This window comes from Canis aureus, chromosome 4 (genome assembly GCF_053574225.1).
Source record: "Canis aureus isolate CA01 chromosome 4, VMU_Caureus_v.1.0, whole genome shotgun sequence".
Lineage (NCBI taxonomy): Eukaryota > Metazoa > Chordata > Mammalia > Carnivora > Canidae > Canis > Canis aureus.
In genome coordinates, this window is record NC_135614.1 from 1,713,997 (window position 1) to 1,740,904 (window position 26,908).

Consider the following 26,908-nt stretch of genomic DNA (forward strand, 5'->3'; position numbering starts at 1 on the left):
CTATTAATTCCTTCTTTGTGCTAACCTTAAGTTTTCTTTTGTCTTCTTTTTCTAGTTTCTTTAAGTGTAAGTTTAGATCATTTATTTGAGTTAGTTTTTGTTTGTTGAGGTAGGTCTTGATCACTTATAAATTTCCTTTAGTACTGCTTTTGTTACATCTTTAAGATTTAGGATTGATGTTTTCTTTTTCATTTTTCTCCAGATATTTCTTGATTTTCTCTTTGATTTCTTCATTGACCCATTGGTTGTTTAGTAACATGTTATTTAGATTTAGATTTAGATTTAGATTCTACATGTTTGTATTTCTTTTAGTTTTTTTCTTGCAATTGATTTCTAGTTTTGTACTATTGTAGTTGGAAGAGATATTTGATATGATTTCAGTTATCTTTAGTTCATTGACACTTGCTTTGCGGTCTAGCATGTGATCTCTCCTGAAAAATGTTCCATATGCACCTGAAAAGAACATGTGTTCTGCAGTTTGTGGGTAGAATAGTTCTATACATTTCTGTTATGTCCATCTGATCTAATGTGTCATTCAAAGCCACTGTTTCTTTTTTTTTAATATTTTATTTGTTTATTCATAAGAGACATAGAGAGAGAGAGGGAGAGACATAGGCAGAGGGAGAAGCAGGCTCCATGCAGAGAGCCTGATGTGGGACTCGATCCCAGGTCTCCGGAATCTGGCCCTGGGCTGAAGGCGGCACTAAACCGCTGAGCCACCGGGGCTGCCCAAAGCCACTGTTTCTGTATTGATTTTATGTTTGGATGATCCATGCATTGAGGTAAGCAACTTGTTAAAGTCTCTTAACAATCATGGTATTAGTGTCAATTTCTCTTTTCCTATGTTAGTACTCGTCTTAGGAATTTGGATCCTGTTGATGTTGGGTGAAATAGATTTTCATTTGTTATATGCTCTTGTTGGATTGATCCTGACCCCTTTGTTATTGTGTAATGACCTTTTTTGGTTTTTGTTACCATCTTTGTTTTAAAGTCTATTTTGTTTGATTTTTATACCTTTTGGGTTTTTAAAAAATTAATTCATCTGCTTGGAATCTTTTTTTCCATTCCTTCACTTTCAGTCTGTGTCTTTAGGTATAAAGTGAGTCTTTTGTAGACAACATATAGATGGATCTTTTTTTTTTTTTGGAGATCTTATTTTTTTATTCATTACATCACCCTATGTCTTTTGATTGGAACATTCAATCATTTACATTTAAAGTAATTATTATTAGGTATGTATTTATTGCTATTTTGTTGTATTCTCCTTGTTTTCTAGTTGTTTTCTTCTCCTGCTCTCTTCTCTTGTGGTGTGATGGTTCTCTTTAGTGTTATGCTTGGATTCCTTTCTCTTTATTTTTTGTGCATGTGTTTACAGGTTTTCAGTTTGTGGTTGCTGTGGGATTCATATACAGTATCGTATGTGTATGGTATGAACACATTATAAAATCACTTAATTTTTACTCCCTTTTCCATATTTTATGTATATGATGTCACATTTTATATCACTTGAATGCTTTTTAAAAGATTTCATTTATTTATTCATGAGAGAGGCAGACATAGGCAAAAGGAGAAGCAGGTTCCCTGTGGACTTGATCCCAGGACCCCAGGATCATGACCTGAGCCAAAGGTAGACACTCAGCCACTGAGCCACGCAGGTGCCCCCCTTTGTGTAATTTTTGTAGATATAATTGATTTTACTATTTTTGCATTTTGATTTCCATACTAGCTTTGTAATAACCTTTTACCTTTACTATGTGTTTTCTATTACCATTGAAATTTTTTTCTCTCTTAATTTTCATCTAGTTGTGGCCTTTTCTTTCCACTTAAAAGAGTCTTTTTAACATTTCTTTTAAAGCTTGTTTGATGAACTCCTTTAACTTTGGGACATTACCTCTTTCAATCCTGAGTGATAGCCTTTATGGGTAGAATATTCTTTGCCGTAGGTTTTTTTTTTTTTTCCTTACAGCACTTTGACCATATCACACCACTCTCTTGTGGCCTGTAAAGTTTCTGCTGAAAAATCAGCTGATGGCCTTATGGAGTTTCCCTTTTGTATAACCTCTTTTCTCTTGCTGCTTTTAAGATCTCTCTTTATCTTTATTCTTGTTTGTTTTTATTATGTGTATTGGTGTGAGCCTCCTTGAGTTCATCTTGTTTGAGGTCCTCTCTGCATCGTGGACCTACATATCTTTACTTCTCCAGATTAGGGGTTTTTTCAATGGTTAATTCTTCTGTTTCCTTATGTCTTTTTTCTTTTAGTACCCCTATAATCCAAATGACACTTAGCTTGATGATGTCACAGAGGTCTTTTAACCTATCCTCGTCTTTTTTTTTAAAGATTTTATTTATTTATTCATGAGAGACACACAGAGAGAGAGGTACATACACAGGCAGAAGGAGAAGCAGGCTCCACATAGGGAGCCCGATGTGGGACTTGATCCAGGACTCCAGGATCACGCCCTGGGCTGAGGGCAGGTGCGAAACCACTGAGCCACGCAGGGATCCCCTATCCACATTTTTTAATGTAGTTTTTCCTTTTTGCTGTTTAGCCTGATTGTTTACCATTACTGTCTTCAAGATTACTGATCCATTCTTCTGCATCCTGTAATCTGTTGGAGTATTCTAGTGTATTTTTCATTTTATGTTCTTCAGCTCCACTTGGTTCTTCTCTGTATTTTATGTCTGTCTGTTGAAGTTTTCAGTCACTTCATCCACTCTTCTCCCAATATTTTTATGGCCCTTACTTTGCACTCTATCTGACATATTGCTTATGTTTATTTTGATTAGCTCTTTTTCTGTGGTTTTGTCTTGTTCTGAACATATTCCTCTGTCTCCTCATTTTGTCTACCTCTCTGTTTGTTTCTGTGTATTATGTAAGTCAGCTATGTATCCTGGTCTTGGAAGTACTTGGCTTGTGTAGAAGGGGTCCTCTTTCCTGTAGTGTGGTCCCCTTGGTCACTAGAACTAGATACTTCAGGATGTTGTATTGTTGCTGAGCCATGATTGCTGTGGGCATGCTGGTAGATGTATCTTACTCGCAGCCCAGGTACCTGTAATGACCCATTTTGTAAAAAAAAAAAAAAAAAAAAAACATTTTGTCTGCTGCATGCACACTGGGTGCAGATCTTGCTCTCCACCCGGTTGTCTGTACTTAGCTACTGGGACAGCTTGGGTGCACTAATGGGTGGCACTTGCTTCCTGTATGGCCAAATGAGAGTCTTGGCTGCATGAGTTCTAGGCACATTGGTGTTTAGGGTTAGCTCCCCTCCTCAGTCACTTTAAAGAGGCACTTTTCTTGCTGGAGCTGCCCACAAACTATGGTGGGGTAGGAGCTGCTTTGGAGAAGCACCTTCTAGGATGGGTTAAATGGGGCAGGTCTAGGGGAAGCCTGGGGCTCAGCAGCTTAGCGCCACCTTCATCCCAGGGCCTGATCCTGGAGACCCAGGATCCAGTCCCATGTCGGGCTCCCTGCATGGAGCCTGCTTCTTCCTCTGCCTGTGTCTCTACCTCTCTCTCTCTCTCTCTCTCTCTCTCTCTCTCTGTGTCTCATGAATAAATAAATAAAATCTTTTTAAAAAATAGGGCAGGTCTTCAGGGGAGCACTAGGGTGAGGCACATTGTGCTTGAAAGGTAGATGGAGAGCATTCACATTGGCTCCTATAAGTATCCAGCTAGGCTTTGAGAGGGCAAGAAAAATATTGCCTTCTTCCATCTCCTTTGTTTCAAGGGAAGGCTTTTATAGATCCCAGTACTTCTTGCACACATCCCAAAAATAGTCAGTAAATCTTGAAATATACCCAGGTGCTTTTCAAACTGCTCCTTTTATGCTGTGATTATAACCGACAATTATTTTAACATTTTGGTATGTTACTTTATTGTGTTCTAGTGTGTATGGGTTGCTTATGAAAAGTCTGCTTTAATTGTATCTTTATTCCTTTTTGTAATATTTCCTTGTTCACTGGCTGCATTCAGAATTCTCATTCTCTATCTTTCTCTCTCTAATAGTTTTAATATGCTGTGTGTCTTTATGCTTTTGGGAAACATTTATGCTACTTCGTATTGTTGAGCTTCTTGGATTTTTTGTTCTCTATCATTAACTGCAAGAATTTTTTCTTTTTTTGAGTTTTATCTTTTTGTTTTTGGTGGGGGATGGACTGAGGGAGAAGAACGAATATCTCAAGCAAACTCCCCGCAGAGTGGGGAGCCTGATGTGGGGCTTGATCTCACACCCTGAGATCACAATCTAAGCCGAAATCAAGAGTCAAATGCTTAAGTGACTGAACCACCCAGGCGCCCCAGTGAGAAATTTTAAGACACTGTTTCTTAAAGTGTTTCTTTTGTCCCATCCCCTCCCCCCCCCCCCCCCCGGGTTCCAGTTATGCATGTGCCAGAACTTTTGATTGTTTTTCACAGCTTTTTAATGTTCTGTTTTGTTTTTCAATTTTTATCTTTGAGTTTCAGTTTGGGTAATTTCTTTTGACCCATCTTCAAGTTCATTGATTGTTTCCTTAACTGTGTTTACTGCTGTTGACTGCTGATCATTTCGTTGAAGAAGTTTCTCATCTATTACTGTGTTCTCATTCCTAGATTTCCATTTGGTTCTCTCTGCTGAAATTACCCACTTGATTTTGCATTTTGTATACCTTTTCAGTCTTAACATACCTTAGAATCTTTAACATATTAGTTGTAACTGATTAAAATTCTGTTAGTTTCCATTTCTGTGTCCTATCTGATTTTTTTATCTGATGATTACTTAGTATCTTGGTAGTAACTTGTTAATTTCTTTCCTTTTCATATGCTTTGTAAACTTTCTGTTGAAGTGTTTGTCTTGTGTCAGACTCTAAACTGTGGTAACTAGATTTAATTGCTGGAAATGGGCATGACTTTCCTGGTAGGCCTTTAGTCTAGAGGTTCGAATTTAACAAGTTAGGAGTTAGGCAAGATTTGAGAGTTACTGTTTCTGTTACTACTCTTAATACTGCATAGGCTTCAAATTTTATAGTGATACCTTGTGTTTTAGAATACAGGTTCATTTACCAGAGTTAAGTTTGTTCATTTCTGAGTTTTAAGGATTCTCTTTGCTCTGTGTCTCAAAGAGGGTCTCTTTGCATGCTTTTATTTTTCTCCTGCCTTTTTGTCAGCAATATTTTATTGGTACTTGTTATTCCTAGCTTCTTAGCTTGGTGGTGAGAAGTCATAGACAGAATGTGTTCTCTTACTCCATTACAACCTCAGTGTTAGGTCTGCCCTGTGTACTTGGGTTGTGGGGGATGTGGCCTTCTTGGTTTTCCACAAGGACCAAGGACTTGGTTCTCCCCACCTCCCTGCGCAGCTATAGTTGGAGACTCAGTGCATCATCCTACCCTTCCCCCAGGAATAGCATAAGTGCCCAGTGCGGTTTGCAGAGAAAAAGCCTGTAAAAGGATGCCTAGCTAGTGCATTCAGTTGAATGTCCTACTCTTGGTTTTAGCTCAGGTCGTAATCTCATGGCTGTGAGAGTGAGCCCTGCATGGAGCTCTGTGCTCAGTTCAGAATCTGCTTGAGACTCACTCTCCCTCTGCCTCTCCTCTTCTCTCCAAAATAAATAAGTAAATCTTTAAAAAAAGAAGAAGAAGAAAAGAAAATGCCCGTAAAAAGGTGCAAGTCTCCTCCATGTCTGTGGTCTGAAGGGGTTTCACACTGTTATGTCAGCTCACACTCTGTTTTCATTAATTAACATTCCCCCTATTCTGGGGAATTCCTGCAGGTATTGTCTCTTCCTAGATTTGGGGCACTTGGGTGCTTTGTGACCTTGCCTTTCCTGTAAGTTAGGAAAAAGTTGTAAATTTGAGGTGAGTTTGGCTCATTTTCATTGTAGGAATGAGAATGATTTTCTTCCTTGCTTCTTACATCCTGGGGCAGAACCTGAGTCAACTCATGTGTTTTTAATGCCTTCAGTATTTTGGTTATGCTGTATTGCCTCATAAATATAAAGAACATTTATCCATCACACGTCAAGCTCTACAACATTAACTCTTCTTTAAGTAAAAGTTGTGATACAAAATAGTTTTTCTTTTCTTTTCTAATTTTAGTAAACTTTTTACATTTTTTCTTTACTTTTTACATATTTAAAAAAATTTTTTTTTATTTATTTATGATAGTCACACAGAGAGAGAGAGAGAGAGAGAGGCAGAGACAAAGGCAGAGGGAGAAGCAGGCTCCATGCACCGGGAGCTCGACGTAGGATTCGATCCCGGGTCTCCAGGATCGCGCCCTGGGCCAAAGGCAGGCGCCAAACCGCTGCGCCACCCAGGGATCCCTACTTTTTACATATTTTAATATGGTCTAGTAATACCTTATTTTCAGTTTTGGACTGTTTTGTATTTGTGTAATATTTAACTTCCTGGAGAACAAGAACAGTGTTTTACTCTTCTTAGTATTCACAACACCCAGGACATTTCAAGGCATAGTGCATTAATAAATTAAAATAAGAAGGATGTTCTTTTATTTTTCTTTCTTCTTCAAAACCCAATACAAAATCAGGTTGTAGGCACATTGTAACATAAATTCTCAACAGTGAACCTGGGAAGAATTAATTTCTGTATTTCCTATGCCACTCTGCTTCTGACCACATCAGACTGAGCAGAAATTTGCTGTTTTAGGGGTCACTGTCTTTTGGGGATGTGACTGTGGACTTCTCCCAGGAGGAGTGGCAGCATCTGGACCCAGATCAGAGGACCCTGTACAGGGATGTGATGCTGGAGAACTATCATAACTTTGTCTCCGTTGGTAAGCAGTTGTCATGTCAAATCTTTTATAGAGCATGCCTTTTACTTCTTAGATACCAAAATGTTTGATCTTTGGTAGTTAATACTGTTGAGACTTTAGCTTCAGGAATCTGGGGTTGTTAATGTGTTTTGAGCACAAGGATGAATGTGTGTATTCTCATATCCTCCTCAAGGGGTGCCTCTGGAGCCTCTCCCTCCTCTCTGTTAGAACTGCTGTCCGTTAGAACTGCTGTTGCCAGTGTGGCTTGGGACCATTTTTGTGTCTTTTCCCTTTACAGGGTATCTCATTAAAAAGCCAGCAGTGATCTTCAAGTTGGAAGAAGGAAAGGAACCATGGATAGTAGAGGAAGAACTTCTGTACCAGAACTACCAAGGTGAGTTAGTGAGGAAGCCAGGGGAAAGTATAACCTAGGTGGCCAGTGTGGGATATGGAAATTATTTTAAAAGTTTTCTAAGAATCTCTTCTTAGTGGCACCTAGAAGTAGAGAAAGGAGGTATATATGATAAAATTGGAAGAGAAAAGGGTAGTGCCTGAGAAGGAATGTAAGCTGGTTTTCTGATTGCTCAAAGCTAGGGGTCTAAGGATATCATTTATGCAGACAAGCAAGTAATCCTGGCTTTATGGTGTTTAATAGTGCAAAGAGAAAACTAAGGTAATAATACCTACGAAAATTTGGTTCTTGAGGAGAAGGGAGGAAACAGTGTTTTCAGAATTATGTGTTGTATAGTAGTACTTGATACTCTTTAAACAAATAGTTAATAAACCAATAGGATTACAAATTTGTATTTATCAGAATAATGTAACAAAAGTACAGGTTTCTTAATTTTATGAAATTGTACTTCTGTTGGTAAAGAAGTATTTTTTCTCTTGCATTCTTGAGTATTTTTTTCTTTGTAAATTTCTAATATTTCTCATGTTCTGGCTTTACATCAATATCAGTAAGAACTATATTCCCTCATACTTTTATATTTTCCCATTCCTTATTGTAGCTGGTGAAGAGTTTTTTTTTTTGTTATTGATGGTGGTATATGTTTGTTTGCCTAGAATATGGTTGTTGTTGTTTTTTTTTTTAAGATTTTATTTATGTAATCATGAGAGAGACAGAGAAAGAGGCAGAGACACAGGCAGAGAGAGAAATAGGCTCCATGCAGGGATCACCCGATGTGGGACTTGATCCTGGAACTCCAGGACCACGCCCTGACGCCAAGGCAGGTGCCCAACCGCGGAGCCACCCAGGGTCCAAAGAACATATGTTTTTTTCAGTAGCCTGACAAGATCAATCTATATTCGCTCTATTATTTATTGCATGAAATTTAAATTTTGCCTTTTATTGACTACTGCATTCTGGCCTTATTTGGCTGCTCCAATTTTATTTTTATGTTGCTTACACTCATGCTAAACATCATTTGACCCACTCATGTCAGATGTCACTTAGGAATACTGTATTCTTTTTCCATGTCACCCATACCTTTCTTTATTGGGTTCTTTCCCTGACTAGATACTAAATGAGTTAGTAAGTGAAAATCACTCAGAACATCTAGTATATAAGGAAGCTATTTTTACTGATACTATGTTGACTGTGTTTACGGTGTAAGTTAAGTGTATCTCTTCTAAGAAAGAGACTTTGAATGTTTGAGCCACTGTAATCTCTTCTTTGAATACTCAGACTCAGTGGGTCTTTTACAAGAAACAAAAGTAAAATCATGATCTGTTACTTGTTAATATCTGCCTTTTTCCCCACATGGGGCATGATCTAACAATGAAAATGGCAATCATGTTATTCTTTCTTACTTATGGTATATAACTTGAAATAGGGATTTGATAAACATGTTGATTGGAATCAAGTAGCAGAAAAATTTCATATTCTGAAAACATTGTGAGGGATCTCTGTTTGATTACTTACATGAACCTATAATTCTGATTCATGAGGTATAAAACGGCATAGTGTCTAAACATTTGTGTTTGAAAAAGCTCTCTAGGTAATGCTGATATACGTAGCTTATTGAAGTCTATTCATTCAAAATTACTCAGATTAAAAAGAAATCAGAGTTAACACCTGTTATGAGCAGGGGTTGTAAAGTATGGTCTGCTGATCTAAAACATGTTTTTGTAAGTAAAGTTTTTGGCAACACAGCCATACTCATTTGTTTACACGTGGTCTTTAGCTGATTTCATGCTTTAATACCAGAATTTGGTATTGTGACAGGTATGCCCTGCACAGTCTAAAATGTGTACTATGTTGCCTTTTACGGTAAAGATTGCCATTCTCTGGATTGAAGAATGAGAATAAAATTGCATAAGAGGGATCCCTGGATGGCGCAGTGGTTTGGCGCCTGCCTTTGGCCCAGGGCGCGATCCTGGAGACCCGGGATCGAATCCCACATCGGGCTCCCGGTGCATGGAGCCTGCTTCTCCCTCTGCCTGTGTCTCTGCCTCTCTCTCTCTCTGTGTGACTATCATTAAAAAAATAAATAAATAAAAAAATAAAATAAAATTGCATAAGATACTTTAATTTAGCATTTCATTTAGAAAAAACTTTTTTCAATTCAATTAAATTGTGACTGAACAGAATATTATTGCTATATATAAATTCCCTAAGATCAGGAGCACCAGTTAGCAGATGGCATTTATATGAGTTTCTTTACAGTCGTTGAACTTTGCTACAGTTGCTTCTATTTTTTTAATGTATATATATTTTATTGGAGTTCGATTTGCCAACATATAGTATAACAACCATTGCTCATCCTGTCAGGTGTCCCCCTCAGTGCCCATCAACCAGTCACCCCATGCCCCCGCCCACCTCCCCTTGTTCGTTTCCCATATTTAGGAGTCTCATGGTTTGACACCCTCTCTAATTTTCCCCACTCATTTTCTCTCCTTTCCCCTATAATCCCTTTCACTATTTTTATGTTCCCTGTATGAGTGAAACCATACAATGATTGTCCTTCTCCGATTGACTTAATTCACTCAGCATAATACCTTCCAGTTCCATCCACATCAAAGGAAATAGTATTCATCGTTTCTAATGGCTGAGTAATATTCCATTGCATATATATACTACATCTTCTTTATCCATTCATCTTTCGATGGACACCCATGCTCCTTCCACAGTTTGGCTATTGTGGACATTGCTGCTATGAACATTGAGGTGCAGGTGTCTCAGCTTTTCACTGCATCTGTATCTTTGGGGTCGTGCAATTGCTGGGTTTTAGAGTAGCTCTATTTTAAACTCTTTGAGGAACATCCACACAATTTTTCAGAGTGGCTGTTCCAGTTCACATTCCCACGAACAGTGCAAGAGGGTTGCCCTTTCTCCACATCCTCTCCAACATTTGTTGTGTCCTGTCTTGTTAATTTTCACATTTCTCACTGGTGTGAGGTGGTATCTCATTGTGGTTTTGATTTTTATTTCCCTGATGGCCAGTGATGCAGAGCATTTTCTCATATGCTTGTTGGCCATGTCTATGTCTTCTTTGGTGAAATTTCTGTTCATATCTTTTGCCATTTCATAATTGGATTGTTTGTTTCTTGGGTGTTGGGTTTAATAAGTTTTTATAGATCTTGGATACTAGCCCTTTATCTGATACATCATTTACAAATATCTTATCCCATTCTCTGGATTGTCTTTTAGTTTTTGTTGACTGTTTCTTTTGGTGTGAAGCAGCTTTTTCTCTTAAGTCCCAATAGTTCATTTTTGCTTTTGTTTCCCTTGCATTTATAGATGTATCTTGCAAGAAGTTGCTGTGGCCAAGTTCAACAAGGGTGTTGCCTGTGTTCTCCTCTAGCATTTTGATGGATTCTTGTCTCACATTTAGATCTTTCATCCATTTTGAGTTTATTTTTGTGTCTGGTGTAAGAGAATGGTCTAGTTTCATTCTTTTGCAAGTGGCAGTCCAATTTCCCCAGCATGATTTATTGAAAACACTGTCCTTTTCCCAGTGGATAGTCTTTCCTTCTTTGTCGAATATTAGTTGACCATGGACTTGAGGGCCCATTTCTGGGTTTTCTATTCTGTTCCATTGATTTATATGTCTGTTTTTGTGCCAGTACTATACGGTCTTTATTTTTTTTCTAATTTTTTTATTGGAGTCCAATTTGCCAACATATAGCATAACACCCAGTGCTCATCCCGTCAAGTGCTCCCCTCATTGCCTGTCACCCAGTCACCCCGCCCCCCGCCCACCTCCATTTCCACCACCCCTTGTTCGTTTCCCAGAGTTAGGAGTCTCTCATGTTCTGACTCCATTTCTGAAATTTCCCACTCATTTTTTCTCCTTTCCCCTTTATTCCCTTTCACTATTTTTTTTAACTTTTATTTATTTATGATAGTCACAGAGAGAGAGAGAGAGAGAGAGAGAGACAGGCAGAGACACAGGCAGAGGGAGAAGCAGGCTCCATGCACCGGGAGCCCGACGTGGGATTCGATCCCGGGTCTCCAGGATCGCGCCCTGGGCCAAAGGCAGGTGCCAAACCGCTGCGCCACCCAGGGATCCCCCCTTTCACTATTTTTTATATTCCCCAAATGAATGAGAGCATATAATGTTTGTCCTTCTCCGATTGACTTATTTCATTCAGCATAATACCATCCAGTTCGATCCACGTCGAAGAAAATGGTGGGAATTTGTCGTTTCTAATGGCTGAGTAATATTCCATTGTATACATATAGCACATCTTCTTTATCCATTCATCTTTTGATGGACACCAAGGCTCCTTCCACAGTTTGGCTATTGTGGACATTGCTGCTATAAACATCAGGGTGCAGGTGTTCCGGCGTTTAACTGTATCCGTATCTTTGGGGTAAATCCCCAGCAGTGTAATTACTGGGTCGTAGGGCAGATTATTTTTAACTCTTTGAGGAACCTCCACGCAGTTATCCAGAGTGGCTGCACCAGTTCACATTGCCACCAACAGTGCAAGAGAGTTCCCCTTTCTCCACATCCTCTCGAACATTTGTTGTTTCCAACTTGTTGTTTTTCCCCACTCTCACTGGTGTAAGGTGGTATCTCATTGCAGTTTTGATTTGTATTTCCCTGATGGCAAGTGATGCAGAGCATTTTCTCATGTGCTTGTTGGCCATGTCTATGTCTTCCTCTGTGAGATTTCTTTTCATGTCTTTTGCCCATTTCATGATTGGATTGTTTGTTTCTTTGCTGTTGAGTTGAGTAAGTTCTTTTTTTTTTAATAATTTTTAAAATATTTTATTTATTTATTCTTGAGAGAGAGAGAGAGAGAGAGAGAGAGGCAGAGATACAGGCAGAGGGAAAAGCAGGCTCCATGCAGGGACCCCGATGTGGGACTCGATCCTGGGTCTCCAGGATCCTGCCCTGGAGTGAAGGCAGCGCTAAACCGCTGAGCCACCCGGGATGCCCGAATAAGTTCTTTATAGATCATGGATACTAGCACTTTATCTGATAAATCATTTGCAAATATCTTCTCCCATTCTGTAGGTTGTCTTTTAGTTTTGTTGACTGTTTCTTTTGCGGTGCAAAAGGTACTTATCTTGATGAAATCCCAATAGTTTATTTTTGCTTTTGTTTCTCTTGCCTTCATGGATGTATCTTGCAAGAAGTTACTGTGGCCAAGTACAAAAAGGGTGTTGCCTGTGTTCTCCTCTAGGATTTTGATGGATTCTTGTCTTACATGTAGATCTTTCATCCATTTTGAGTTTATCTTTGTGTATGGTATAAGAGAATGGTCCAGTTTCATTCTTCTGCATGTGAATGTCCAATTTTCCGAGCACCATTTATTGAAGAGACTGTGTTTTTTCCAGTAGATAGTCTTTCCTCCTTTGTCGAATATTAGTTGACTGTAAAGTTGAGGCTCCACTTCTGGATTCTCTATTCTGTTCTATTGATCTATGTGTCTGCTTTTGTGCCAGTACCACACTGTCTTGATGACCACAGCTTGGTAGGGCAACCTGAAATCTGGCATTGTGATCCCAATCCCCCCAGCTATGGTTTTATTTTTTAATAATCCCCTGGCTATTCGGGGTCTTGTCTGATTCCACACAAATCTTAATTATTTGTTCCAACTCTCTGAAGAAAGACCATGGTATTTTGATAGGGATTGCATTAAACCTGTACATTGCCCTCGGTAGCATTGACATTTTCACAACATTAATTCTGCCAATCCATGAGCATGGAATATTTTTCCATCTCTTTGTGTCTTCCTCAATTTCTTTCAGAAGTGTTCTGTAGTTTTTAGGGTATAGATCCTTTACATCTTTGGTTAGGTTTATTCCTAGGTATCTTATGCTTTTGGGTGCAATTGTAAATGGGATTGACTCCCTAATTTCTCTTTCTTCAGTCTCATTTTTAGCGTATAGAAATGCCACTGACTTCTGGGCATTGATTTTGTATCCTGTCACACTGCCGAATTGCTTTATGAGTTCTAGCAATCTTGGGGTGGAGTCTTTTGGGTTTTCTATGTAGAGTATTATGTTATCTTCAAAAGGGAGAGTTTGACTTCTTCTTTGCCAATGTGAATGCCTTTTATTTATTTATTTATTTTTGTTGTTACCTGATTCCTGAGGCTAGGACTTCTAGTACTATGTTGAATAGCAGTAGTGAGAGTGGACATACCTGTCTTGTTCCTGATCTTAGGGGAAAGGCTCCCAGTGCTTCCCCATTGAGAATGATATTTGCTGTGGGATTTTCATAGATGGCTTTTAAGATGTTGAGGAATGTTCCCTCTATCCCTACGCTCTGAAGAGTTTTGATCAGGAATGGATGCTGTATTTTGTCAAATGCCTTCTCTGCATCTAATGAGAGGATTATATGGTTCTTGGTTTTTCTCTTGCTGATGTGATGAATCACATTGATTGTTTTACGGGTGTTGAACCAGCCTTGTGTCCCGGGGATAAATCCTACTTGGTCGTGGTGAATAATTTTCTTAATGTACTGTTGGATCGTATTGGCTAGTATCTTGTTGAGAATTTTTGCATCCACGTTCATCAGGGAATTTGGTCTATAATTCTCCTTTTTGGTGGGGTCTTTGTCTGGTTTTGGAATTAAGGTGATGCTGGCCTCATAGAACAAGTTTGGAAGTATTCCATCTCTTTCTATCTTTCCAAACAGCTTTAGTAAAATAGGTGTGGTTTGTTCCTTAAACGTTTGATAGAATTCCCCTGGGAAACCATCTGGCTCTGGACTTTTGTGTCTTGGGGGGTTTTTGATGACTGCTTCAATTTCTTCCGTTTATTGGCCTGTTCAGGTTTTCTATTTCTTCCTTTTCCAGTTTTGGTAGTTTGTGATTTTCCAGAAATACGTCCATTTCTTCTAGATTGCCTAATTTATTGGTGTATAGCTGCTCATAATATGTTTTTAAAATCGTTTGTGTTTCCTTGGTTTGGTGATCTCTCCTTTCTCATTCATGATTTTATTAATTTGAGTCTTTTCTTTTTTCTTTTTAATAAGGGTAGCTAATGGTTTATCTGTCTTATTAATTCTTTCAAAGAACCAACTCCTGGTTTTTTTAATCTGTTCCACAGTTCTTCTGGTCTGTTTCATTGAATTCTGCTCGAATCTTTATTAACTCTCTTCTTCTGCTGGGTGTAGGATCTATTTGCTGTTTTTTCTCCTGCTCCTTTAGGTACAAGGTTAGCTTTTGTATTTGAGTTCTTTCCAGTTTTTGGATGGATGCTTGTATTGTGATGTATTTCCCCTCGGCACTGCTTTTGCTGTATCCCAAAGATTTTGAATGGTTGTATCTTCATTTTCATTAGTTTCCATGAATCTTTTTAATTCTTCTCTAATTTCCTGGTTGACTCTTTCATCTTTTAGCAGGATGGTCCTTAACTTCCACATATTTGAAATCCTTCAAAACTTCTTCTTGTGATTCAGTTCTAATTTCAAAGCATTATGGGCTGAAAATATGCAGGGGACAATCCCAATCTTTCAGTATTTATTAAGACGTGATTTGTGACCCAGTATGTGGTCTATTTTGGAGAAAGTTCCATGTGCACTTGAGAAGAATGTATTTTCAGTTGCATTTGGATGTAAAGTTTTGTAAATATCTGTGAAATCCATCTGGTCCAATGTATCATTTAAAGCTCTTGTTTCTTTGGAGATGTTGTGCTTAGAAGACCTGTCGATTGTAGAAAGCGCTACATTCAAGTCAACAATTTTCAGTGTATTATTGTCTAAGTAGGTCTTAACTTTGGTTATTAATTGATTGATTTACTTGGCTCCTCCCACATACGGAGCATAAATATTGATAATTGTTAAGTCCTCTTGTTGGATAGATCCTTTAAGTATGATATACTGTCCCTCTTCATCTCTCAGTACAGTCTTCAGGATAAAGTATAGTTTATCTGATGTAAGGATGGCTACCCATGCTTTCTTTTGAGGACCATTTGAATGGTAAATTGTTTTCAGGCTGTAGGTGTCCTTATATCTAAAATGAGTCTCTTGTAGACAGCGAATAGATGGGTCCTGCTTTTTTATCCAGTCTGAAACCCTGCGCCTTTTGATGGGGTCATTAAGCTCATTCACGTTCAGAGTTACTATTGAAAGATATGAATTTAGTGTCATCATGATACCTATTCAGTCCTTGTTTTTGTGGATTGTTTCCTTAGACTTCCTCTTTTACAGGGTCCCCCTTAATATTTCTCGCAGAGCTGGTTTGGTGGTCATATATTCTTTCAGTTTCTGCCTATCTTGGAAGCTCTTTATCTCTCCTATTCTGAATAAGAGCATTGCTGGATAAAGTATTCTTGGCTGCATGTTCTTCTCATTTAGGACCCTGAATATATCCTGCTAGCCCTTTCTGGCCTGCCAGGTCTCTGTGGAGAGGTCTGCTGTTAACCTGATACTTCTCCCCATAAAGGTTATGGAATTCTTGTCTCTTGCTGCTTTAAGGATCTTCTCCTTATCTTTGGAATTTGCAAGTTTCACTATTAAGTGTTGGGGTGTTGAACGGTTTTTATTGATTTTTGTGGGGATCTCTCTATTTCCTGGATCTGAATGCCTGTTTCCCTCCCCAAGTTAGGACGTTCTCAGCTAGGATTGTTGAAACACACTTTCTGGCCCTCTGGCCCTTTTGGCGCCTTCGGGAATCCCAATTAAAGTTAGATTTTTCCTTCTGAGCCTGTCGTGTATTTCCATTAACTTTTCTTCATGATCTTTTAATTCTTTTTCTCTTTTTTCCTCAGCTACCTTCCTTACCATCAACTTGTCTTCTATGTCACTCACTCGTTGTTCTCCCTCATTAACCCTCTTCGTTAGGACCTCCATTTTGGATTGCATTCTCATTTGATTTTATTTATTTATTTTTAAAGATTTTATTTATTTATGCGTGAGAGACACACACACAGAGAGAGGCAGAGACACAGGCAGAGGGAGAAACAGGCTCCATGCAGGGAGCCTGACATGGGACTCAATCCCCCGTCTCCAGGATCAGGCCCTGGGCTAAAGGCAGGCACTAAACCTCTGAGCCACTGGGGCTGCCCTCTCATTTGATTTTAATATGGCCTGATTAGATCTAAATTCTGCAGTCATGAAGTGAGTCCTTTATGCTTTTTTCCAGAGCCACCAGTAGCTTTATAATTGTGCTTCTGAATTGTCTTTCTGACATCAAATTGTAATCTACATTCTGTAACTCTATGGGAGAGAACTCTTTCTGATTCTTTCTTTTGTTGTGAGTTTTTCCTTCTAGTCATTTTGCTCAGTGCAGAATAGCTAAAACCAAGTTGTACTGGAAAAAGGAAGGAAAAAGGAAAAAAAAGTGTGGGGAAACAAAGAAACAAAGAAAACAAAAAACAAAGAGGGGTATCCTCTTATTCTATATACTCTAAGTCCCTCGACTTCTGCTGGAGCTTTCCAGTGCTGCCTGATTAAGAACTTGCTCCTCCCCTGTCCTTTGAGCTGGTCTTCTGGGGGAGGGACCTGCTGTACTGATTCTCAGATGTGTGCAACTCAAGGAGATGCCCTGCGCCTGCCAGGTACACAGTTCAGTGAGAGCTGTATATCACGTGAGGCCTCTGCTCCCTAGCGGCTCAACTCAGTCCCTGGCACAAGGTGACACCAGGAGGAACAACAATAGTGGCAGCGGACAGGTCTCCAGCCCTGGAGTCAGCTCCTGCAGTAACTACCATAATCTCCCAGTCTGCAGGGTGCTGGATGCTCCGGGGCGGGAAGTGCCAATCTGCACAGCTCAGCAGTGCTCGGTGGTAGGAGAGTCCTTGCTGACCTGTCTCCTCCCAGCTTCTGCCTGTCCCAAGGTGAGTGCTGGAACCTGGGCTGTGTACCCCGGCACCTTGGGATCTGGTGCCTGCAATGCTGGAATCTCGCTCCTGCAACGTGCAACCCCTCCGTGCAGATCCACCGTCTGAGCCGCAGCCTGAGTGGCCCCCAGGGCCGCCACCCAGGGCAATTTACATGTTCAATGCAATGCCTATCAAAATACCATGGACTTTCTTCAGAGCTGGAACAAATCACCTTAAGATTTGTGTGAAATTAGAAAGGACCTCGAATAGCCAGGGGAATACTGTAAAAGAAAACCAGGGCCGAGGGCATCACAATGCCGGATTTCAAGTTGTACTACAAAGGTGTGATCATAAAGACACTATAGTACTGGGGGAGGAGGGGCAAGATGGCGGAAGAGTAGGGTCCCCAAGTCATCCGTCCCCGCCAAATTACCTAGACAACTTTCAAATCATCCTGAAAACCTACGGATTTGGCCTGCCATTTAAAGAGAGAACAGCTGGAATGCTACAGTGAGAAGAGTTTATGCTCCTATCAAGGTAGGAAGACGGGAAAAAAAAAAGAAAGAAAGAAAAAGCATCCAAGAAGGAAGGGCCTCTCGAGGAGCCAGGCTAAGGCCGCGGGGCGAGCGCCCGCAGGACAGGAAAGCCCCGTCCGGGAGATGCAGTAGCTTCATCAATCTTCCTGGGCAAAAAAAAAAAAAAAAATCTTCCTGGGCAGAAAGCGCTCCCAGGGAGTTGGAGCAGGATCCCAGGAGGGGTGGGGATGCCCTCAGGCTCCCGAGGGCATGAACAGAGGACCTGCGCCCTGGTGGGGAGTGCACCACACACTGCGGCTGAGCTCCCTAAAGGGCTGCAGTGCGCTACTAGCGGGGCTTTGGGAACAGCTCAGGTGGCGGCTTCACCCAGAGGGAGCTGCTGCGGCCTAGGAGCACAAATCCAGCAGCGCAGGCGCCAGAACCCAGAGCGCCAGGGGACACAGCCCAGGATCCGTCACTCCCCTTGGGACAGGCAGAGGCCCGGAGGGACAGCCAGGACGCTCCGGTGACTGGGTGGCTCCGAGCTGTGCAGATTGGCGCCCCCACTCCCGGAGCACCCAGGCCCCTGCAGACTGAGAGCTGTGGTAGTTACTGCTGGAGCTGACTCTAGGGCTGGAGAGCTGGCCGCCACCGGTGGTGTTGTTCCTCCTGGGGCCTCACAGGATAAACAACTCCCACTGAGCCTCACAGTGGCCTCACAGGATAAACAACTCCCACTGAGCCCTGCACCAGGCAGGGGGCTGAGCAACTCCCCCAGGTGCTCACACCTGACAATCAACACAGCAGGCCCCTCCACCAAAAGACCAGCTAGAAAGACAGGGGAAAAACAAGTTACTGACCAAAGAGCACTGGAAAGTTCCAGGGGAAGTCGAGGGATTTATAATATATAGAATCAGAGGATACTCCCCCTTGTTTTTTGTTTTGTTTGCTTCCCCCCCCCTTTTTTCTTTCTTTTTCTTTTTTTTTATTTTTCTTTCTTTTTTCTCTTCTCTCTTTTTCTCCTTTTCCCAGTAAAACTTGTTTTTGGCCACTCTGCACTGAGCAAAATGACTAGAAGGAAAATCTCACCTCAAAAGAAAGAATCAGAAACAGTCCTCTCTCCCACAGACTTACAAAATTTGGATTACAATTCAATGGCAGAAAGCCAATTCAGAAGCACAATTGTAAAGCTACTGGTGGCTCTAGAAAAAAGCATAAAGGACTCAAGAGACTTCATGACTGCAGAATTTAGATCTAATCAGGCAGAAATTAAAAACCATTAAATGAGATGCAATCCAAGCTAGAGGTCCTAATGATGAGGGTTAATGAGGGAGAAAAACGAGTGAGTGACATAGCAGACAAGTTGATGGCAAGGAGGGGAAACTGAGGAAAAAGAAAAACAATTGAAAGATCATGAGGATAGGTTAAGAGAAATAAAGGACAACCTCAGAAAGAAAAATCTACATTTAATTGGGGTTCCCGAAAGCGTCAAAAGGGCCAGAGGGCCAGAATATGTATTTGAACAAATCATACCTGAAAATTTTCCTAATCTGGGAAGGGAAACAGGCATTCAAATCCAGGAAATAGAGAGATTCCCCCACTAAAATCAATAAAAACTGTTCAACACCCCGACACTTAATTGTGAAACTTGCAAATTCCAAAGATAAAGAGGAAATCCTTAAAGCAGCAAATGACAAGAAACAGGGACTGAGTAGGTATCATGACACTAAATTCATATTTTTCAATAGTAAATCTGAACGTGTATGAGCTTAATGACCCCATGAAAAGGTGCAGGGTTTCAGACTGGTTAAAATAGCAAGACCCATCTATTTGCCATCTATAAGAGACTCATTTTAGACCTAAGGACACCTACAGCCTGAAGATAAAAGGTTGGAGAACCATTTACCATTCAAATGGTCCTCAAAGGAATGCAGGGGTAGCCATCCTTATGTCAGATAAAGTTTATCCCGAAGACTGTAGTAAGAGATGAAGAGGGACACTATATCATACTTAAAGGATCTGTCCAACAAAAGGACCTAACAATCCTGAATATTTATGCCCCTAATATGGGAGCTGCCACGTACATCAATCAATTAATAACCAAAGGTAAGATATACTTCGCTAATAATACACTTATACTAGGAGACTTGAACACAGCACTCTCTGTGATTGACGGATATTCTAAGCACAACATCTCCAAAGAAATAAGAGCATTAAATGATACACTGGACCAGATGGATTTCACAGATATTTACAGAACTTTACATCCAAATACAACTGAATATACATTCTACTCAGGGGCACATGGAATTTTCTCCATAATAGACCACATACTGGGTCACAAATCAGGTCTTAACGGATACCAAAAGGATTGGGATTATCCCCTGCATATTTTCAGACCATAATGCTTTGAAACTAGAACTAAACCACAAGATGTTTGGAAGAAATTCAAACTTGTGGAGGTTTAAGACCATCCTGCCAAAAGATGAAAGAGTCAACCAGGAAATTAGAGAAGAATTTAAAAGATTCATGGAAACTAATGAGAATGAAGATACAACCGTTCAAAATCTTTGGGAAATAGCAAAAGCAGTCCTGTAGGGGAAATATATCACAATACAAGCATCCATCTAAAAACTGGAAAGAAATCAAAACCAAAGGTAACCTTGCACCTAAAGGAACTCGAGAAAGAACAGCAAATAGATCCTACACCCAACAGAAGAAGAGAGTTAATAAAGATTCGAGCAGAATTCAATGAAATAGAGACCAGAAGAAATGTGGAATAGATCAACAAAACCAGGAGTTGATTCTTTTAAAAGAATTAATAAGATAGATAAACCATTATCCAGCTTTATTAAAAAGAAGAAAGACTCAATAAAATCAGGAATGAAAAAGGAGAGATCACCACCAATACCAAGGAAATACAAACGATTTTAAAAACGGATTATGGGAAGCTCTATGCCAATAAATTAGGCAATCTAATTCTAATCTAATCTAATCAATCTAATCTTCCAATTCTTAGAATTAGACCCATTTCTGGAAAATCACAAACTATGGAAACTGGAACAGGAAGAAATAAAAAACCTGAACAGGCTGATAACCAGGGAGGAAATTGAAGCAGTCAACAAAAACCTCCGAAGACACAAAAGTCCAGAGCCAGATGGCTGCCCAGGGGAATTCTATCAAACATTTAAAGAAGAAACCATACCTATTCTCCTAAAGCTGTTCAGAAAGATAGAAAGAGATGGAATACTTCCAAACTCGTTCTATGAGGCCAGAATTACCTTATTCCAAAACCAGACAAAGACCCCACCAAACAGGAGAATTATAGACCAATATCCCTGATGAACACTCATGCTAAAATTCTCAACAAGATACTAGCCAGTAGGATCCAACCATACATTAGGAAGTACAAGGCTGGTTCAACACTCCTAAAGCAATCAATGTGATAGATCGTATCAACAAGAGAACAAAACAAGAACCATATGATCCTCTCCATAGATGCAGAGAAAGCATTTCCAGATTGCCTAATTTGTTGGTGTATAGCTGCTCGTAATCCGTTTTTAAACTCATTTTTATTTCCTTGGTATTGATTGTGATCTCTGCTCTTTCATTCATGAGTTTATTAATTTGAGTCTTTTTTCTTTTTAATAAGGCTGGCTTGGGGTTTATCTTATTAATTCTTTCAAAGAACCAACTCCTCACTTTGTTGATCTGTTCTACAGTTCTTCTGGTCCTTATTTCATTGAGTTCTTCTCAAATCTTTATTCTCTCTTCTTCTGCTCTGTGTAGGTTTTATTTTCTGTTCTTTCTCCAGTTCAATTAGGTGCAAGGTTAGCTTGTGTATAAGTGTTTTCCAGTTTTTTGAAGGAGAAGTATATTGCAATGTACTTTCCCTCTTAGGTCTGCTTTTGCTGTATACTAAAGATTTTGAAGGGTTGTATCTTCATTTGCATTAGTTTCCACTAAGCTTTTTAATCCTTCTCTAATTTCCTGTTTTACCCATTCGTCTTTTAGGAGGATGTTCTTTAACCTCCACGTGATTGAGTTTCTTTCAAATTTCTTCTTGGGATTGAGTTCTAATTTCAAAGCATTATCTTCTGAAATTATGCAGGGGAGAATCCCAATCTTTTGGTATCCATTGAGGCCTGGTAAGTGGTCTATTCTGGAGAAAGTTCCATCTGCACTTGAGAAGAATGTGTATTCCATTGTGTTCTGATGGAAAGTCCTGTACATATCTCTGAAATGGATCTGGTCTAGTGTATCATTTAAAGCCCTTGTTTCTTTGGTGATGTTGTGCTTTTATATGTCATTTGCAGAAAGTATCACGTTGAAGTCTCCTACTATTAGTGTATTATTATCGAAGTATGTCTTTACTTAAGTTATTAATTGATTGATATACTTGGCTGCTCCCACATTGGGGCATAAATATTCATGATTATTATGTGTTCTTGTTGGATAAACCCTTTAAGTATGATATAGTGTCCCTCTTCATCTCTTACTGCAGCCTTTGGGATAAACTTTAATTTATCTGATATGAAGATTGCTACTGCAGCTTTCTTTAGAGGACCATTTGGGAAATGGTTCTCCAACCTTTCGTTTTCAGGCTGTCGGTGTCCTTAGGTCTAAATGAGTCTCTTATAGACAGCAAATGGATGTGTCTTGCTTTTTTATCCAGTCTTAAACCCAGCATCTTTTGATGGGATCATTTAGCCCATTCACATTCAGAGTAACTATTGAAAGATATGAATTTAGTGTCATCGTAATACCTATTCAGCCCCTGTGTTTTGGACTCTTTCTTTGGGCTTCCTCTTTCTTTTACAGGGTCCCCCTTAATATTTCTTGCAGAGCTCGTTTGGTGGTCATATATTCTTTCAGTTTCTGCCTATCTTGCTTGGAAGCTCTTTATCTCTCCTATTCTGATTGAGAGTCTTGCTGGATAAAGTATTCCTAGTTGCATGTTCATTTTATATCCTGAATATATCTGGCCAGGCCTTTCTGGCCTGCCATATCTCTGTGGAGAGATCTGCTATTAATCTGATATTTCTCCCCAAGAGTTAAGAATCTCTTGTCTTTTGCTACTTAAGGATTTTCTCTTTATCTTTGGAATTTGCAAGTTTCACTGTTAAATGTTGAGGTGCTGAACGTTTTTTATTCATTTTGGGATGTCTCCTCTATCTCCTGATCTGAATGCCTGTTCATCCCCAAATTAGGGAAATTCTCAGCTGTGATTTGTTCAAATATGCTTTCTGGTCCTCTGGCCCTCTTATCATTTTCTGGAACCCCAAGTATATGTACATTCTTCCCTCTCAGGCTATCATTTATTTCCCTTAACTTTTCCTCATGGTCCTTTAATTATTTTTCTCTTTTTTTCCTCAGCTTTCTCCCTTAACATCAACTTGTCTTTTATGTAGCTCATTCTTTCCTCCACCTCATTAACTCTGTTCATTGGGACATCTAGTTTGAATTGCATCTCATTTGATCTATTTTTACTATTGGCCTGATTAGATCTCAATTTTGCAGTAACAAGGTCTTAGAGTCCTTTATGCTCTTTTCCAGAGCCACCAGTAGCTTTAAAATTGTGCTTCTGAATTAGCTTTCTCCTATCAAATTGTAATCCATATTCTGTAACTCTTTGGCAGAGAGTACTGATTCTGCTTCTTTCTTTTGTGGTGAATTCTTCCTTCTAGTCATTTTGCTCAGTGCATAGTGGCTGTATGAGCGGGCTGAGTCAAGAATATCAACCACAACCTAAGTAAAATACACCCTAGATGATTCCGAAGAGGTCAGAAACTAGAAAATGAAAACAAACATCAGAACAAAAAAAAACCAAAGGGCCTTTAAAGTGAAAAAGAAATTTTAAAGTAAGTAGTAAAAAAAATAAATGGCCAACAATTCCAAAGAAGAAAAAAAATAAAAGGAAAAAAGTGAAGAGTAAAAGAGGAAAGAAAATAAAAATAGGGACGCCTGGGTGGCTGGGACGCCTGGATGGCTCAGCGGTTGAGTCCCACATCGGGCTCCCTGTGTGGAGCCTGCTTCTCCCTCTTCCTGTGTCTCTGCCTCTCTCTCTTTTTCTGTGTCTCTCATGAATAAATAAATAAAATATTTTTAAAAAAAATAAATATATAATTTTAAAAAATAAGAGGAAAGAGATGAAAACAAAAAATAAAGAAAAATAAAAAAGGGGTGGGAGGGACTGGGAAATGGTGGTGGTGAAGAAGTTGTAGTGGAGGGAGAATGTAGTTTACCTGGGGGTCCTTGAGGGTGATCGTCTTGGTTCTGAGTCTATTACGTTCTGTATGTTAGAAGATGCTCCATCCCAAATTTATATAAGCCGGCAATACTTGCAGAAAGCCCCAACCTTGACCACCCAAACATAAACGAGATAAAAGAGGCGGGGCAGAATGGGAATGAAGAGAGAATATAATCTCATAGAATGAACCAGCTCGGGTTCCACTTGGTCCTGGTTGCATGCTGGTCATATTTCGATGGTATTAACTTCGTCCATTGTAGAACAAAAAAAGGCAGAGGAAACAAAAAGCACAAAACAAATCTCGTGTCTCGTATATCTCCCAAAATTAAATTGAGTATGTTGATGGGAATCTAGAAGTGAAAAATATATCTAAGACATGTAATTATAGAAATATGAAAATCAGAAAGGAAGAAACTTAAAAATGAAGTGGTGGTAAAATATTGTAGTTGAGGTGGGAAAAGAGAAAAAATATTGGAAAATTTTAGTCTGATAAAAAACTAGTTGTAATGGAAAAAGGGGAAAAATTTTTTTAAGAAATGGGGGGACTCTCTTGTTTTGTATATTACAAGTCCCTCAACCTCCCCTGGAGCTTTCTAGCACTGTATGTGAAGAACTTGTTCTTCTCCTGTGCCTCCAGCTAGTTCTGGTGTAGGGGTCTGCTGTGCTGATTCTCCAGTGCGTGTTCCTGGGTAGAGATGCCCCGCCCCTTGTCTGTAGACATCCTACCAAGCACCTGCCAGATACCAGGCTCAGTGTGAGCTGTTTATCCTGTGAAGCCTCCATTCCCTAGCAGCCCCACCTCTCCCAGGCAAGTGGTGAAACAAGGATGAAAAACAACAATGGTGGCAGCCAGATCTCCAGCTCTGCAGTCAGTTCCCTGCTAGTAATTAACCACAGTGTCCCAGTCTGCACTGGCCTATTTGCTCCCAGGGCAGCGAGGGTACATTGATCTGCACAGCTTGAGGACGCTTAGCATCAGGATTGTTCTCGCTGTCCTGTGCCCTCCTCGCTTCTGCCTGTCCCAGGGGGAACACAGGGTCATGGGCCTTGTATGCTGGGCGCCCTGGGATCCAGGGCCCTGTGCTGCTGGAACTGTGCTCCTAGAGGTCGTGGCTCCGGAAGGCAGTAGGGCAGACACCTCTGTCCGGAACCGGCCCGCCTAACCAACTGGCTTCTCTCAAATGCCCCGTGGGCTGCGTGCTCTAGCCTTTTACCGAGATTGGTCTGCAGTTTGTAGTGTGGTTTTCTCCGGGCGCCCCTCCTCTATTAGTGACTCTGGGAAACTGGAGGCTTCATTGTCCCTCCTGTAGTTCTTCCTGATTTCCCTCCTAAGCACTTTTCTGTCCGGGAAAACTCCAGTGGCGATTTTTAAAGTTCCTGCTTCTCCAGGGCTGGGATTTCCTGTCCAGGAGTCTCTCACCACCCCGCTTTTGCCTGGCTCCTCACATTCCCCCTCCCCCACTTGATTCTTTTTTATTCTATTTTTTCCTACCTTCCTACCTTGCTAGAAGCAAAAACCCTTTTGTAGTGTTCTGGGTATTCTCTCTTTAAATCTCAGATTGAATTCCTAGGTGTTCAGGATGTTTTGAAAGTTATCTAGGTAAGTTGGTGAGACCAGGTGAATTGAGGACCCCTACTCTTCCACCATCTTGCCCCATCTGTCAAAATAAATTGTTATTTTCTTAAATCTAAGAAGTCATAGGTTATAACTGTTCCGTTTTGTGATAGAACACCAGGGAAAAACTGTTTTGCTCATTATATGGTGGCCTGCTGATCACATATCTGTGATCAATTGCAAGATGCATTCTGATTTTAAAACATTAAATATGCATATAAAAATATAGTATATTACAAAGCAGTGTTACCTATGGTTGTTTTAAAACAGCTTGCCTACACAGGAACTACTTTTAGATTTATAATAGAAGGTTTGAACATTTTGAAAGTAGGAAGATTTGAAAAGGCATTCTTGGAGGTTTAGAATAATATTGTTATTATGTCATTTTCCTACATCCTAGCCTTGGCTTTGAGTGAGAGTACACACTTTGACCTTGTGGTCAAGAATGAGTAATTTAATGAGACAACTGACTAAACTGATGCAGAGGATATTGACCGGGGTGTTTTACAACATCAACTTGAAAATCTGATGTGCATTTAGTTGGTGTACGTTTGTTTGCTAAGTGACAACTTGTAACAGTTTTCCATGGGGTACTTGGCTTGGGCCAGTGGTTTTTTAGTTTCAGATAGACTTTGTTCAATTGAGTAGCAAATGTGGACGATATTCATAAAATGGTAAATCAACATTAATGTTACTCATTTTTGGGATTTTGTTGAAAAATATGATCCTTAAATTCTGGTGATAAATAGGAACCTAATATGTGAGATGTGAAAGATAAAACAAAATTAAGTATTAGCATTTTGGCACTGGTAATGCTGTTTTAAGGGAAAGCAAGTGAACATAAATGCGATTATCATGATAGGTTCAGCTGTTGAGTGGCTATAGTAGAGCAATATGAAGGTATCAAAACCAAAATAGAATGATTCATCAGATCTATGTTGGCACAATATTACTTAATTTGATATTGTCTTATACTTTATTTTGGAAGTTGGCATTCCTATAAATTATAGTTGGGAGGGAAGTTAGAGTACAATCCGATGACTCTTAAATATAAGGTCATTGGCACATTTAGAAATTTATGGGGATCCCTGGGTGGCGCAGTGGTTTGGCGCCTGCCTTTGGCCCAGGGCATGATCCTGGAGACCCGGGATCAAATCCCACATCGGGCTCCCGGTGCATGGAGCCTGCTTCTCCCTCTGCCTGTGTCTCTGCCTCTCTCTCTGTGTGACTATCATAAATAAATAAAAATTAAAAAAAAAAAAAAAAAGAAATTTATGTGTTTGTTGTGTAGGATAGAAATTCAAGAGGAAGCATGAAAACTTGTTTGGATGCTATGAAAACAATATAGGTTTGAGGGTATTAGACCTACTCTGTAGTCTGTCTCCTTAATGTCTCATATTTTCCCCATGAGCACCTTTGTTTACTGGTTTTTCTTGCGATTCCAGTTACTTTTCATTAGCTCAGTTAGACTCCTCTTATTTTCTGTGATTTTTCTCCTACCTCGATCTGTCACTCGTGTAGAATCTTTCATCCTCTTTTCACCGCTTCAATTTATA

At 39.9% G+C, this 26,908-nt stretch overlaps 2 protein-coding genes across 2 annotated transcripts in view; both read left to right on the top strand.

The window, feature by feature from the left end:
- The window catches only part of LOC144312041 (uncharacterized), a 42,921-nt gene that overhangs the window by 9,588 nt on the left and 6,425 nt on the right, over positions 1-26,908 (top strand). Inside the window, exon 2 of the mRNA XM_077894343.1 lies at positions 7,046-7,141. The gene's annotated coding sequence lies outside the window, so the exon portion shown is untranslated. The remainder of the gene's footprint in view (positions 1-7,045; positions 7,142-26,908) is intronic.
- Positions 1-26,908, top strand: part of LOC144312040 (uncharacterized) — a 100,307-nt gene that overhangs the window by 9,520 nt on the left and 63,879 nt on the right. Inside the window, 2 exon segments of the mRNA XM_077894342.1 lie at positions 6,642-6,768; positions 7,046-7,141. Coding sequence (XP_077750468.1) covers positions 6,642-6,768; positions 7,046-7,141 — 223 coding nt within the window.